The sequence below is a fragment of the Argopecten irradians genome, chromosome 12 (genome assembly GCF_041381155.1).
Source record: "Argopecten irradians isolate NY chromosome 12, Ai_NY, whole genome shotgun sequence".
Lineage (NCBI taxonomy): Eukaryota > Metazoa > Mollusca > Bivalvia > Pectinida > Pectinidae > Argopecten > Argopecten irradians.
The window spans coordinates 24,151,573-24,167,809 of record NC_091145.1 but is presented as its reverse complement, the minus strand read 5'-3'; the positions used below and the strand labels follow the sequence as shown (position 1 = coordinate 24,167,809).

The 16,237-nt window shown below is 36.1% G+C and overlaps 1 protein-coding gene across 3 annotated transcripts in view; it reads right to left on the bottom strand.

Annotated features, from left to right (window-relative positions):
* Positions 1 to 16,237, bottom strand: part of LOC138336414 (protein MON2 homolog) — a 576,914-nt gene that overhangs the window by 546,140 nt on the left and 14,537 nt on the right. For all 3 annotated transcript variants that reach the window (XM_069285900.1, XM_069285901.1, XM_069285902.1), the window contains exons 9-13: positions 5,850 to 5,974; positions 4,105 to 4,232; positions 3,363 to 3,510; positions 1,936 to 2,111; positions 416 to 500 (exon numbers count right to left, since the gene is read on the bottom strand). In XM_069285900.1, the coding sequence (XP_069142001.1) occupies positions 416 to 500; positions 1,936 to 2,111; positions 3,363 to 3,510; positions 4,105 to 4,232; positions 5,850 to 5,974 (662 nt within the window). The remainder of the gene's footprint in view (positions 1 to 415; positions 501 to 1,935; positions 2,112 to 3,362; positions 3,511 to 4,104; positions 4,233 to 5,849; positions 5,975 to 16,237) is intronic.

Here is a 16,237-nt window from a genome sequence, read left to right as displayed (position 1 = left end):
CTTGTAAAATTTTTACACTAATAATTATTATGCTGCTATACACATGTACAACATCTCTGTCTCTGCCAGCTCTCTTTTCATGCCTCGTTTACTTTGCATGATTATCCCATGAACAATCCAACAAAAACGGTGTTGGATACTGTAAACGTGGAAATCACTCCGAGGAGGAAATTAATTCGCTGATTACATGATGGCCATTTCAGTGCAAAAATTTCCTCCACACATAAAATTGGTGAATAATAAATACACTTAATTCCACAAAACCCAAAATTATAAATAGTGAAAATAATACTGACGCGAAATGTTTACTCTTGCAAATCACAAAACTAAGCACTCACGAAATTTCCATGTTTATAGGATACTGCAGATAGACAATACGGACAAGTTATCGGACCGCTAGTCAGTGTTGACCTACCTAGCATCCAGAAGGAGAGACATGGCTGCTAACATCCCACACCAGGAGGAGTTGATCAGCTCCTCATGTAGGCCTCGTTCTTCATCTGAAGGTAAATCAGGTCAAATCAATCACATACTGCTATTGTCACCAGAAATAATATCATTCACAGCAGTAGAAGTCCTTATTCATAATTTTTCTTGCTATGTCTAAAGATGTACAACTCTTACTTGAATTATTGTGCTTAAAATAGGATCTTATTGTACTTGGTAAAGGACCAAAGTATAATTTAAATTAGTGACCTTGCTAGGTTATACTTTCAGTGACTTTCAGTTTGGTATCGGGTACAGTCAAACTTGTCTATAAAGACCACCTAAGGGACAGAGGGAAAATTATCTTTAGAACCAAGTGGTCTTTAAACAAAAGATCCAAGAAGGATCTTGGCGCCCACCAAAGATAATCTATGTCTGACAACGGAAAGAGGGATCTTTTCTCTAGTTTTCAAACTTTTACTACATACTACATATGATATTTGAGAAAGATCCTTTGAGGACTTTCTGAGATGTATAGCAGAAACAAACTTCAATCATCAAAATCCAAGATTGCTACCTTTCAGCCACCTTGCTGACCGATCAATCCCAAAATGCAATTTGCACAACTAAGTTCATAGGGAACCTGTACATGAAATTTGAGACAGAGACAAATACAATATACAGATATAAGTTTTGTACCTGACAGAACACTGGTTGTTAACTGACCTTGACCTACACAGTATATTACTTATACCCTAACCCTAAGTTGTGTACCTGACAGACCTGGTTGTTGACTGACCTTGACCTACACAGTATATTACTTATACCCTAACCCTAAGTTGTGTACCTGACAGACCTGGTTGTTGACTGACCTTGACCTACACAGTATATTAACTATACCCTAACCCTAAGTTGTGTACCTGACAGACCTGGTTGTTGACTGACCTTGACCTACACAGTATATTACTTATACTCTAACCCTAAGTTGTGTACCTGACAGACCTGGTTGTTGACTGACCTTGACCTACACAGTATATTAACTATACCCTAACCCTAAGTTGTGTACCTGACAGAACTGGTTGTTGACTGACCTTGACCGACACAGTATATAACCTATACCCTAACCCTAAGTTGTGTACCTGACAGACCTGGTTGTTGACTGACCTTGACCTACACAGTATATTAACTATACCCTAACCCTAAGTTGTGTACCTGACAGAACTGGTTGTTGACTGACCTTGACCGACACAGTATATAACCTATACCCTAACCCTAAGTTTTGTACCTGACAGACCTGGTTGTTGACTGACCTTGATCAGACCTACACAGTATATTGCCTATACCCTAACCAAATATTACGTACCAGACAGACCTGGTTGTTGACTGACCTTGACCTACACAGTATATTACCTATACCCTAACCAAATATTATGTACCGGACAGAACTGGTTGTTGACTGACCTTGACCTACACAGTATATCACATATACCCTAAGCCAACATTATGTACCTGACAGAACTGGTTGTTGACTAGCTTTGCTCTCCTCCCCTTTCTGGTCCTCCTTAGTCTCTCCATGTAACAGGTGCTGAACACTGCTGACTACCTCCACCAGGCAATGAAAGGCCAGTGACAGACCATAACCATCCAAGATACTCGGGGGCTCCACTTTATCCAGCATCTCCAGGCTGTAAATAAAACAACAATAATCAGGTAATGATAATCCGAGTTTCTTCACCTTATCCAACATCTCCAGGCTGTAAATAAAACAACAATATTCAGGTAATGATAGTCCGAGTTTCTTCACCTTATCCAGCATCTCCAGACTGTAAATAAAACAACAATATTCAGGTAATGATAGTCCGAGTTTCTTCACCTTATCCAGCATCTCCAGACTGTAAATAAAACAACAATATTCAGGTAATGATAGTCCGAGTTTCTTCACCTTATCCAACATCTCCAGGCTGTAAATAAAACAACAATATTCAGGTAATGATAGTCCGAGTTTCTTCATCTTATCCAACATCTCCAGGCTGTAAATAAAACAACAATATTCAGGTAATGATAGTCCGAGTTTCTTCACCTTATCCAGCATCTCCAGGCTGTAAATAAAACAACAATATTCAGGTAATGATAGTCCGAGTTTCTTCACCTTATCCAGCATCTCCAGGCTGTAAATAAAACAACAATATTCAGGTAATGATAGTCCGAGTTTCTTCACTTTATCCAGCATCTCCAGGCTGTAAATAAAACAACAATATTCAGGTAATGATAGTCCGAGTTTCTTCACCTTATCCAGCATCTCCAGGCTGTAAATAAAACAACAATATTCAGGTAATGATAGTCCGAGTTTCTTCACCTTATCCAGCATCTCCAGGCTGTAAATAAAACAACAATATTCAGGTAATGATAGTCCGAGTTTCTTCACCTTATCCAGCATCTCCAGGCTGTAAATAAAACAACAATATTCAGGTAATGATAGTCCGAGTTTCTTCACCTTATCCAGCATCTCCAGGCTAGGTAGGTCAGTTTCATTTTGCCACTCAACTTGACTTAAACATTTTCCTAGAAAGTTTTTGGACACTTTCTGCAGCTTCATTACAAATGGATGAAATTATTTTTACGGTATAGTTGCTAATCTTCACAAGGGTTTGAATTTTAATAAATTAACAGATCAATTCAAATTCATGAAATTTATATCAAAATAATGGATTCACACATTTTAGCCTGTTGTAAGAATGAGGCTTTAAAAAGGCTACAAAGATAATTCACAGTGAAAATAAACCCTCTTATTCAATACAGTAAACCACAAAATTTTACAACCATAAAATTGAACAACTATACTGTATTTGAAACATAATTATTGTAAAACTCTATGAACATGCTTTGTTGATTTTCCTTTGACAGAACCAAGTGATGTCTGTAATCTCTATACTTACTACAAGGATCTGGCCTGTCCACTAACGATCACTAGTGGTATCCAGGTCCCTCGGTACATAAAGGCTGGCTGAGGGGTCACACCCCCTCCCACAGGTAGGCCTCCTACCATGGCTGGGGGAGTCCCTTGGGTGTCAGGCGGTTTTACTCCTATAGAAAAGTTTGATCATAAAGGTCACAAACAAAAGGAAAGCACAGAAAATTTAAGACAAATAAAAATAGCACATTCAACGAAAGAAGGGATTTGTAATAACTCATCTAAAATACATATATTAATTGTTCACCTGTATCTACTCAAGAATTATGAAATGTGATCATGTTAATCTATCAATCTCTATCCTGAGGTGTCTTTCTTTACACCAAGTCTTTCCTGGGTAAATAGTTCCCAGAATATCAAGTTCTTCAAAAATATTGCCCAAAATGATACATTTCTATATATATCATTTCACATTTAATCACATGTGGAAGATTTTCAGTTACATGTAAGTAAATAGTCATGATTTATGAATTGCATTCAACCCCTGCGGTTTCATAAACAATTGACGTAAAAATAATAAATGTGTATCTATATAATGACCTAAAATTACAACATGTCCAGTCTGTTAGCTGTTGACAGAGGTGCATGGGACCACAAAGAATTCTGGGATTGATTGACTTTCTTTGGTACCACAAAGAATTCTGGGATTGATTGACTCTCTTTGGGACCACAAAGAATTCTGGGAAAGATTGACATTCTATAATCACCTGCTTGTGTTGTTTGACTGACGGTTGGACTCATAAACTGTGACTGAATAAACGCTCCCAGCCCATTAACCATGTCCCGGAATATCTTTGTCGAGTGTTGCTTCATATCATAACTTTGGCAAAAGGATCTGGAACCAAGCAAGCATTTAACACATATCATATCAAACAATGAATAATGGACTTTCAAAAGACAACAAAGAGATAATGGATAACAATCGATAATGGAACACCAAAATAAAAAGCCAAACATGCTATATTCTGATAATTATGTGATATCTTATACATTTATGAGCAGGGAAAAAACTTCATGACTTCATTTTCTCTTCATTATTCAAAATCTAAAGTTGTTTGAACATTTCTTTGTATTTGACTGTGGAAAAAAATCTTTCCTCACTATAAGACAGGATGAAGACTAAGTTTGTGACTTAATTGACTAAGACTGTACACTAACTTTGTGACTTACTTGACGAAGTAAGACTGTACACTAACTTTGTGACTTACTTGACGAAGTATGACTGTACACTAACTTTGTGACTTACTTGATGAAGTATGACTGTACACTAAGTTTGTGACTTACTTGACGAAGTATGACTGTACACTAACTTTGTGACTTACTTGACTAAGTATGACTGTACACTAACTTTGTGACTTACTTGATGAAGTATGACTGTACACTAAGTTTGTGACTTACTTGACTAAGTATGACTGTACACTAAGTTTGTGACTTACTTGACTAAGTTTGATTGTACACTAAGTTTGTGACTTATACAAGTTTTGTGACTTACTTCACTAAGTCTGTACACTAAGTTTGTGACTTACTTGACTAAGTCTGATTGTACATTAAGTTTGTGAATTTCTTCACTAAGACTGACTGTACACTAAGTTTGTGACTTACTTCACTAAGTATGACTGTACACTAAGTTTGTGACTAACTTGACTAAGTATGACTGTACACTAAGTTTGTGACTTACTTCACTAAGTATGACTGTACACTAAGTTTGTGACTAACTTGAAGAAGTATGACTGTACACTAAGTTTGTGACTAACTTCACTAAGTCTAATTATACACTAAGTTTGTGACTTACTTCACTAAGTCTTGTTATACACTAAGTTTGTGACTTACTTCACTAAGTCTAATTATACAATAAGTTTGTGACTTACTTCACTAAGTCTAATTATACAATAAGTTTGTGACTTACTTCACTAAGTCTGTACACTAAGTTTGTGACTCACTTGACTAAGTCTGTACACTAAGTTTGTGACTTACTTCTCTAAGTCTGTACACTAAGTTTGTGACTTACTTCTCTAAGTCTAGCTATACACTAAGTTTGTGACTTATTTCACTAAGTCTAGCTATACACTAAGTTTGTGACTTACTTCACTAAGTCTAGCTATACACTAAGTTTGTGACTTACTTTACTAAGTCTAGTTATACACTAAGTTTTTGACTTACTTCATTAAGTCTAGTTATACACTAAGTTTGTGACTTACTTCACTAAGTCTAATTATACAATAAGTTTGTGACTTACTTCACTAAGTCTAATTATACAATAAGTTTGTGACTTACTTCACTAAGTCTAATTATACAATAAGTTTGTGACTTACTTCACTAAGTCTGTACACTAAGTTTGTGACTCACTTGACTAAGTCTGTACACTAAGTTTGTGACTTACTTCACTAAGTCTAATTATACACTAAGTTTGTGACTTACTTCACTAAGTCTGTACACTAAGTTTGTGACTCACTTGACTAAGTCTGGTTGTACACTAAGTTTATGAAGAACTTCCAGTGACAGACATCTTTGCCACATAGGCTTTTCAGGCTCCAGAAACTTGACAAGAAGGGACAGGAAGATCTCACACTCTGTCATCTGGATTACAAAGAAATGAAGATTATAGAAGTATCATATTCACAGTCATTAGCACCCTGCCCAAATCAAGATTATAGATGTATCATATTCACAGTAATTAGCACCCCGCCCAAATCAAGATTATAGAAGTATCATATTCACAGTAATTAGCACCCCGCCCAAATCAAGATTATAGATGTATCATATTCACAGTAATTAGCACCCCACCCAAATCAAGATTACAGATGTATCATATATATATATATTCACAGTAATTAGCAACCCGCCCAAATCAAGATTATAGAAGTATCATATTCACAGTAATTAGCACCCCGCCCAAATCAAGATTATAGATGTATCATATTCACAGTAATTAGCACCCCACCCAAATCAAGATTATAGAAGTATCATATTCACAGTAATTAGCACCCCACCCAAATCAAGATTACAGATGTATCATATATATATATATATTCACAGTAATTAGCACCCCGCCCAAATCAAGATTATAGATGTATCATATTCACAGTAATTAGCACCCCACCCAAATCAAGATTACAGATGTATCATATATATATATATATATTCACAGTAATTAGCGCCCCGCCCAAATCAAGATTATAGAAGTATCATATTCACAGTAATTAGCACCCCGCCCAAATCAAGATTATAGATGTATCATATTCACAGTAATTAGCACCCCACCCAAATCAAGATTACAGATGTATCATATATATATATATTCACAGTAATTAGCACCCGCCCAAATAAAGATTATAGATGTATCATATTCACAGTAATTAGCACCCCGCCCAAATCAAGAATTATAGAAGTATCATATTCACAGTAATTAGCACCCCGCCCAAATCAAGATTATAGATGTATCATATTCACAGTAATTAGCACCCCGCCCAAATCAAGATTATAGAAGTATCATATTCACAGTAATTAGCACCCCGCCCAAATCAAGATTATAGATGTATCATATTCACAGTAATTAGCACCCCGCCCAAATCAAGATTATAGAAGTATCATATTCACAGTAATTAGCACCCTGCCCAAATCAAGATTATAGAAGTATCATATTCACAGTAATTAGCACCCCGCCCAAATCAAGATTATAGAAGTATCATATTCACAGTAATTAGCACCCCGCCCAAATCAAGATTATAGATGTATCATATTCACAGTAATTAGCACCCCGCCCAAATCAAGATTATAGATGTATCATATTCACAGTAACTAGCACCCCGCCCAAATCAAGATTATAGATGTATCATATTCACAGTAACTAGCACCCCGCCCAAATCAAGATTATAGATGTATCATATTCACAGTAATTAGCACCCCGCCCAAATCAAGATTATAGATGTATCATATTCACAGTAATTAGCACCCCGCCCAAATCAAGATTATAGATGTATCATATTCACAGTAATTAGCACCCCGCCCAAATCAAGATTATAGATGTATCATATTCACAGTAATTAGCACCCCGCCCAAATCAAGATTATAGATGTATCATATTCACAGTAATTAGCACCCCACCCAAATCAAGATTACAAATGTATCATATATATATATATTCACGGTAATTAGCACCCCGCCCAAATCAAGATTATAGAAGTATCATATTCACAGTAATTAGCACCCCGCCCAAATCAAGATTATAGATGTATCATATTCACAGTAATTAGCACCCCGCCCAAATCAAGATTATAGATGTATCATATTCACAGTAATTAGCACCCCGCCCAAATCAAGATTACAGATGTATCATATATATATATTCACAGTAATTAGCACCCTGCCCAAATCAACATTATACACTGTAGATGTATCATATTCAGAGTAATTAGCACCCCGCCCAAATCAAGATTATAGATGTATCATATTCACAGTAATTAGCACCCCGCCCAAATCAAGATTATAGATGTATCATATTCACAGTAATTAGCACCCCGCCCAAATCAAGATTATAGATGTATCATATTCACAGTAATTAGCACCCCGCCCAAATCAAGATTATAGATGTATCATATTCACAGTAATTAGCACCCCGCCCAAATCAAGATTATAGATGTATCATATTCACAGTAATTAGCACCCCACCCAAATCAAGATTACAGATGTATCATATATATATATATTCACAGTAATTAGCACCCCGCCCAAATCAAGATTATAGATGTATCATATTCACAGTAATTAGCACCCCGCCCAAATCAAGAATATAGAAGTATCATATTCACAGTAATTAGCACCCCGCCCAAATCAAGATTATAGATGTATCATATTCACAGTAATTAGCACCCCGCCCAAATCAAGATTATAGAAGTATCATATTCACAGTAATTAGCACCCCGCCCAAATCAAGATTATAGATGTATCATATTCACAGTAATTAGCACCCCACCCAAATCAAGATTACAGATGTATCATATATATATATATATTCACAGTAATTAGCGCCCCGCCCAAATCAAGATTATAGAAGTATCATATTCACAGTAATTAGCACCCCACCCAAATCAAGATTACAGATGTATCATATATATATATATATTCACAGTAATTAGCACCCCGCCCAAATCAAGATTATAGATGTATCATATTCACAGTAATTAGCACCCCGCCCAAATCAAGATTATAGATGTATCATATTCACAGTAATTAGCACCCCACCCAAATCAAGATTACAGATGTATCATATATATATATATTCACAGTAATTAGCACCCCGCCCAAATCAAGATTATAGATGTATCATATTCACAGTAATTAGCACCCCGCCCAAATCAAGATTATAGATGTATCATATTCACAGTAATTAGCATCCCGCCCAAATCAAGATTATAGATGTATCATATTCACAGTAATTAGCACCCCGCCCAAATCAAGATTATAGATGTATCATATTCACAGTAATTAGCACCCCGCCCAAATCAAGATTATAGATGTATCATATTCACAGTAATTAGCACCCCGCCCAAATCAAGATTATAGATGTATCATATTCACAGTAATTAGCACCCCGCCCAAATCAAGATTATAGATGTATCATATTCACAGTAATTAGCAACCCGCCCAAATCAAGATTATAGATGTATCATATTCACAGTAATTAGCACCCCGCCCAAATCAAGATTATAGATGTATCATATTCACAGTAATTAGCACCCCGCCCAAATCAAGATTATAGATGTATCATATTCACAGTAATTAGCACCCCGCCCAAATCAAGATTATAGATGTATCATATTCACAGTAATTAGCACCCCGCCCAAATCAAGATTATAGATGTATCATATTCACAGTAATTAGCACCCTGCCCAAATCAAGATTATAGATGTATCATATTCACAGTAATTAGCACCCCGCCCAAATCAAGATTATAGATGTATCATATTCACAGTAATTAGCACCCCGCCCAAATCAAGATTATAGATGTATCATATTCACAGTAATTAGCACCCCGCCCAAATCAAGATTATAGATGTATCATATTCACAGTAATTAGCACCCCGCCCTCTATAACCACTTGATGATGCTTATTTATAACATCTGCATTGTTATCCTATATTACACGAGCATTTCACGTGTAAATAAAGACGTAATATTATGCGTCTCAATGGAACCAAGAGGCCCAAGAGGCCTTGACAGTCACCTGAGAGCTGATACTGAAAGAGAATTGCAAAGTTGGTTCAAATCTGTAAAAAGTATTTACATATTAGAATAAACATTGAAGTTTGAACCTTCATATTAGAATTTTTATTTTTTATTTTTCATTTTGATAGTTAGTTTATTATGTTACCAAACCATATGCTTAAAATTCGAATTTGCTTTGCCAACGTTAAACAACAAAACCAAACTAGAAGTCAGTCAGTGTCAGTGATTTTATAAATTTCACTTTTTAATCTATGAAGATTATTTGGTTCCATCAAACCTGTGAATTCAGAAGAAGATTTTTGAAATTTTAGCCATTTTGACCCATTTTGGCCCTGCCACTCTGGTCCCTGGGGGTCAGTCAGGACCAATATGGTGTTAAAATGCTATTTCAGGCTAATAATTCTAACCCAGTTTGACTCATTTCCTGTTAAAACTAAGCAAATGATATTCATAAATGTGTTTTTCCTATATAAACTATAGTAAATTTTACTCCCTCCCCAGGGGAAAATCTGAGATCCCAGGGCCATGAAATTCAAACATTTTGTAAACAGCCTTAAGACGTTTCAATCTATGAAGAGTATTTGGTTCTATCGATCTGTGAATTCAGAAGATTTTTGAAAAGTTTGCCATTTTGACCCCTTTTGGCCCAGCCCCTCTGGCCCTGGCCTGGGGGTCGGCCAGACATGGACATGACGATAAAATGTTATCTCAGGCTAAACATTCTAACCCAGTTTGACTCATTTCCTATGAAAAATAAGAAAATAACGTTTAGAAATGTGCTTTTCCTATATAAACTATAGTAAACTTGACCCCCTCCTCAGGGGGAAATACGAGACCCCAGAGTCATATAATTCACATTTTTTGTAAATGACCTCAAGACCTTTCAATCTATGAAGAGTATTTGATTCTGCCATTTCTGGAATTTCAGAAGAAGATTTTTGAAGTTTCAGCCTATATGACCCCTTTTGGCACCACCCCTCAGGCCACTGGGGGGCTGGGACCATATAATTCACAATTTTGGTTGACCTTTGGCTAGGGAAGGTTTCGGCAAAATTTCAACAAAATTGGTTGACCTTTGGCTAGGGAAGGTTTCTGCAAAATTTCAACAAAATTGTTTCAGTAGTTTTGGAGAAGAAGTCAAAAAAGTAAATTGTTTATCGCCATACGATGGACGACGGACGGCGGACGACAGACGACGCATGATGGATGACGCACGACGACAGACAAAAGGCGATTAGAATAGGTCACTTGAGACTTCGTCTCAGGTGACCTAAAAAGGCATATGCAGGTTTACATTTTTACAAGAGGTTTTTCTTCCACAACTTACATTTTTATTCCCTAATAAGCGTCCCCTTTACAAAAATCTTAAGCACACTGGGCACTCAACAGACATTTTCTCTGCACCATGTACATAAAGGTTGTCCACATTATAATGTCAAATTCAATTCTGAATGACTCAGCCAATGAACTAGAATGTCTCTAGAACATAAAGGTCCCACCTCCACATATTAAAATTTGACAGAATTGGGCATGACAAAAAGGGGTAAAAATTCTTTTCAATAAGTACAATAGTCCTTTGATAATTAACTAACCTTCATCCCGGCATGTCACATGCCCAATAGCAGGTCTCTAGGCCTCTTAGTTAATCACAAGAAAGCATTTAAATTTTTTAGCCATTTTGACCCCTGTGACCTAGTTAAATGAAGGTCAAGGTCATTCGTTAGAATAAACTTGGTGGACCCCTTCGTCCAAGTATGTCACAGGCCCAATATCAGGTCTCTAGGCCTCTTAGTTATTCACAAGAAGTCGTTTAAAGAATTAAGCCTTTTTGACCCCTGTAAACTAATTGAAAGAAGGTCAAGGTTATTCATTTGAACAAACTTGATAGCCCTTCATCCCAGCATGCTACAGGCCCTATATCAGTACCCTAGGCCTTTCGGCAATTGAGAAAAAGTCATTTGAACAAGAGGCCCACAGGGCCTGTATTGCTCATCTGGTTTATTTAGTAATAATCATAAAAAACTCTTACAATTTTGAATCCATACCCCATAAGGATGCTATCATTGCAATATGAGTGCTATCCAAAGCTTAGTTTCAGAGAAGAAGTGGTTTATATTAAAATAGCCAAATTGACCCTTTTGGTCCTGACCCTTAGGTCCCCAAGGGGGTCAGTCCAATAATTTGTATAATTTTCAGTTTATGCCCGATAATGATGCTATCAGTCAAATTTAGTCAAATTACGACCAGCAGTTAGAAGAAGTTGATTGTTGACGGACTGACAGACGCTACAGTACCAGGTGAGCTAATAAAACCAATATTCACTACATGTATTTTTTTTATATAATTTGGAGGTTTCCACAGAGAGAATCAGTAGACACTGACATGGTCATAAGAATTGATCCCTGAACAGATCAGAAATGGGGTAATTATGCTAAATATAATGTTGTTTTTTTGTTGTTTTTTTTTTCATTTTTCTCATTTTAGTGAATATTCCCCAACGCCTGACACATTGACCATACAGTACCTAAATCAGTAACCCAATCATTTATTAACAGTCAGATGGCAATGTGGTTTTGGTGATCATTCACAGATCCACCTGTAAATCTATAAATATCAGGCTGTTTTAGTGATCCTAAGATTTTTTTTCTCCAGATTACTCAAATCATAAACAATACACTTGGCAATTTTGGGAGTTTATTGGTGAATAGTTTTTCCTCTTTTTAGTTATTTTTGTTTTTTATTATTCATTGATTTTTTTTATTATTCTATATTTGAAAAGTCAGCCTTGAAGACACCACCAGTATCAAAATCATAGATATAAACAAACGCATACATTTCTTAAAGACAAAATTGTCATGCCTCAATCCATAAGAAATCCTGGACATAGAGAGGTTACTGACTGCCTATATAGATATACACAACTTCCCTACCCTACTCCCCATTATTCTCCCTCTACCTATTGTGCCTATGAGTACTTTTCAGTACCTGGGTTCTAGGCCCAGTAAAGGACTTACCTGTAGCTCTATGCTTGTGAGTACTTTTCTGTGTTAGTCTGCCATTACCCATCGTAAGAAGTACAAGGATTTTTGTTATGGGAAAAGACAATATGACTGTAGAACCTGATTGTTTCATTATGAAGCTCTGTTCAACGATTGGAAGTGTAAAAGGAGCCAGAGGTAAGCAAATATGCAAAGAAATTGTCTGAAACTTAATTATCACCACCCCAACCTCATTGCCTCCATCCTACTCCCTGCCCACCACCTCCAGCATACCCACTACCCCACCCTGCTTCCCCTGTATCAACATCCCCCTCAGTCATTCTATAGCTAAAAGTATTATACTCCATACAACTTCCTGGCCGTAATGTGGTAGGGTAGAGGCTGTGGCATGCAGTTTTGTTTCACTTTATGTTGGAAACTTCATTAATTTTCAACTGTCATTTATTGATATATTCCTGAAGAATTGAAACATTTCCTTGCAATACTTTTAAGTTGCTTTTCAGCTATCATATGATATTTTAACCAAATTAACATTAAATAATGAAGCTTTTTGATGTTCATTTATACAAATGCATTTTTTTTATTGCATTGCCTTTTTTAAACAAGAGGTCCAAGGGGCCTTAACAATAACCCTTGGGTATCAACAAGAAGTTGATTAAAGATTTTAACTTATTTGACCCCTGTGACGTTCAATGAAGGTCAAGGTCATTCATTTGAACAAACTTGGTAGCCCTTCATCCCAGTCTACCAGTCTACAAGTGCAGACACCACAGAATCCGTAAACAATGTGACATCATCGAAATGAGTCACATTGAACATTGTATAACATATGTGTGTCACATTGAACATTGTATAACACATATGTGTAACATTGAACATTGTATAACATATATGTGTCACATTGAACATTGTATAACATATATGTGTCACATTGAACATTGTATAACATATGTGTGTCACATTGAACATTGTATAACATATATGTGTCACATTGAACATTGTATAACATATGTGTGTCACATTGAACATTGTATAACATATATGTGTCACATTGAACATTGTATAACATATATGTGTCACATTGAACATTGTATAACATATATGTGTCACATTGAACATTGTATAACATATGTGTGTCACATTGAACATTGTATAACATATATGTGTCACATTGAACATTGTATAACATATATGTGTCACATTGAACATTGTATAACATATATGTGTCACATTGAACATTGTATAACATATGTGTGTAACTTACATGAATATTAGTACTGCAACAATAAACCGTGGGACGATAATATTACAGAATAAACTACATGGTTTGGTTCACGATCGGGCGAAATCCGAATTTTTTGAGCAGTTATGAGTATCTCCCCACGAACAAACATGACTGCGCTTTAAATACCCGGAGACATTACAGAATTAAAAGAACCTCCTGCAATTTTAAAATCATACATATGTAAGCATTTTGCATTCCATATTATTGAAAATGATGGGGTAAAAGTGACAAAGGGTAGAAATTTTTTACTTTTTGACGGATTAGTTCTTATTGTATCGTGTGACAAGTCTCATGATACGTATTATATCGTGGGGGAAAGCGTATTGTTGCAGCACTATATGAATATACAAATAAGCAATAAAATGAAACACAAAAACCATTTTGCAAAGTTACTGACAAACCATTTCCATATTCAAACTCATCCAAAATATAATAAATGTTATGCAGCAAACAGTTCTAACTAGGACTGGGACTAGGGAGGGGGTTGGGAGCTAGGGTATAATTATTATCAATTGATTGAGTTGATAGGCAAATTTAGCTATTGCTAAACTATTGCTATTCTGAGTGGTAATGTAATCCTGATAGGTCATCAAAGGGGAATTAAACGTTATTTATGGCTACGTAATCCCAATTGGCTTGCTAATACAGACTACAATTACAATAGCATTGCATTCTGAATTCTACTTAATTCCAGTCTATGAATTGGACATAATGTCGTACATCTGGTGCAGTGTTCATTAAAAGTTACTTCCCTTTGCTGTGTAAGTGACAATTCATCATCAAACACACTGATAATTGCGATAAAGAACAATGTCAGCGGTGTTTGTTTTTTATTGAATAGCATGGGGGAAAAAGTGACTTTTGATAACGACTGTTAGTCTGTTATCTTATTAAACCTCGATCTGCAAGTACTTCATTTTAGTCCAATTCAGTCTGCTTCAGGTAATTCTAACTGATGTCCAATCATAGGAGGACTTTTCTCTACAATTTTAACCACTGCAATACTATATTGTGTAACAGGGTGCAGGATTTATAATGGATTTAATCACTGCCTCTGCCAGGGTTCAAACACAGGACCTCTGGATTACTAGTCTGACGCTCAACCGATCAAGCTAAAGAGAATTTCTCTCTCGCGGAGTGGTATATTGTTGCTAGTATTGACCAGGGTTACAACTGCTATTGTGAGGGGTAAAAACACTATTGGGATAGTTTATCTAATGCAGACTGCAATTGCAAAAGTATTGCAATAGTATTGCATTCGTAATGTCAAACATCTGGTGCAGTGTCCGTTTAGAGTTACTTCCCTTTGCTAGTGTCAGTGACAATGGGACTAATTCACGTACCACGTGAAACCCGATAATGGCGTTGAAATGACGTTAGCACAGAATATCATCTTTTGACGTCATTCCATCACCAATAGAAACCTGCATAGTCCCGTACACACCTTGTCAGGCATCACATGGTACATGAATTTAAAAGTCCCATTCATGATCAAACACACTGACATTGAGAACAATGTCAGTGTTTGTTTTTGATTGAATAGCATGAGGGAAAAAGTGACTTTTGATAACAATTGTTAGCCTGTTATCGTATCAAACCTCTGCGAGTATTTCATTTTAGTCCAGTTTCTACAATGCAAACTATTGCAATACTATTTCTTTTGGGGGGAAACACTATTGGGATAGTTTAAATATACAGACTGCAATAGCAATAGTATTGTAATGGTATTGCATTCTGAATTCTATTCAATTTGTTTAATTTTGAATCCCAACCATATAACGATGCTATAGATATATACCATACAACTATTAATGCTATCCAATACATAGTTTCAGAGAGAACAATGTCAGTGTTTGTTTTTGATTGAATAGCATGGGGAAAAAGTGACTTTTAATTGATAGTCTGTTATCATATCAAACCTCTGCGAGTACTTCATTTTAGTCCAATTCAGTCTGCTTCAGGTATACTGGTGTTCAATCGTAGGAGGACTTTTCCCTACAATTTTAACCACTGCAATACTATATTGTGTAACAGGGTGCAGGATTTATAATGGATTTAATCACTGCCTCTGCCAGGGTTCAAACACAGGACCTCTGGATTACTAGTCTGACGCTCAACCGATCAAGCTAAAGAGAATTTCTCTCTAGCGGAGTGGTATATTGTTGCTAGTATTGACCAGGGTTACAACTGCTATTGTGAGGGGTAAAAACACTATTGGGATAGTTTATCTAATGCAGACTGTAATTGCAAAAGTATTGCAATAGTATTGCATTCGTAATGTCAAACATCTGGTGCAGTGTCCGTTTAGAGTTACTTCCCTTTGCTAGTGTC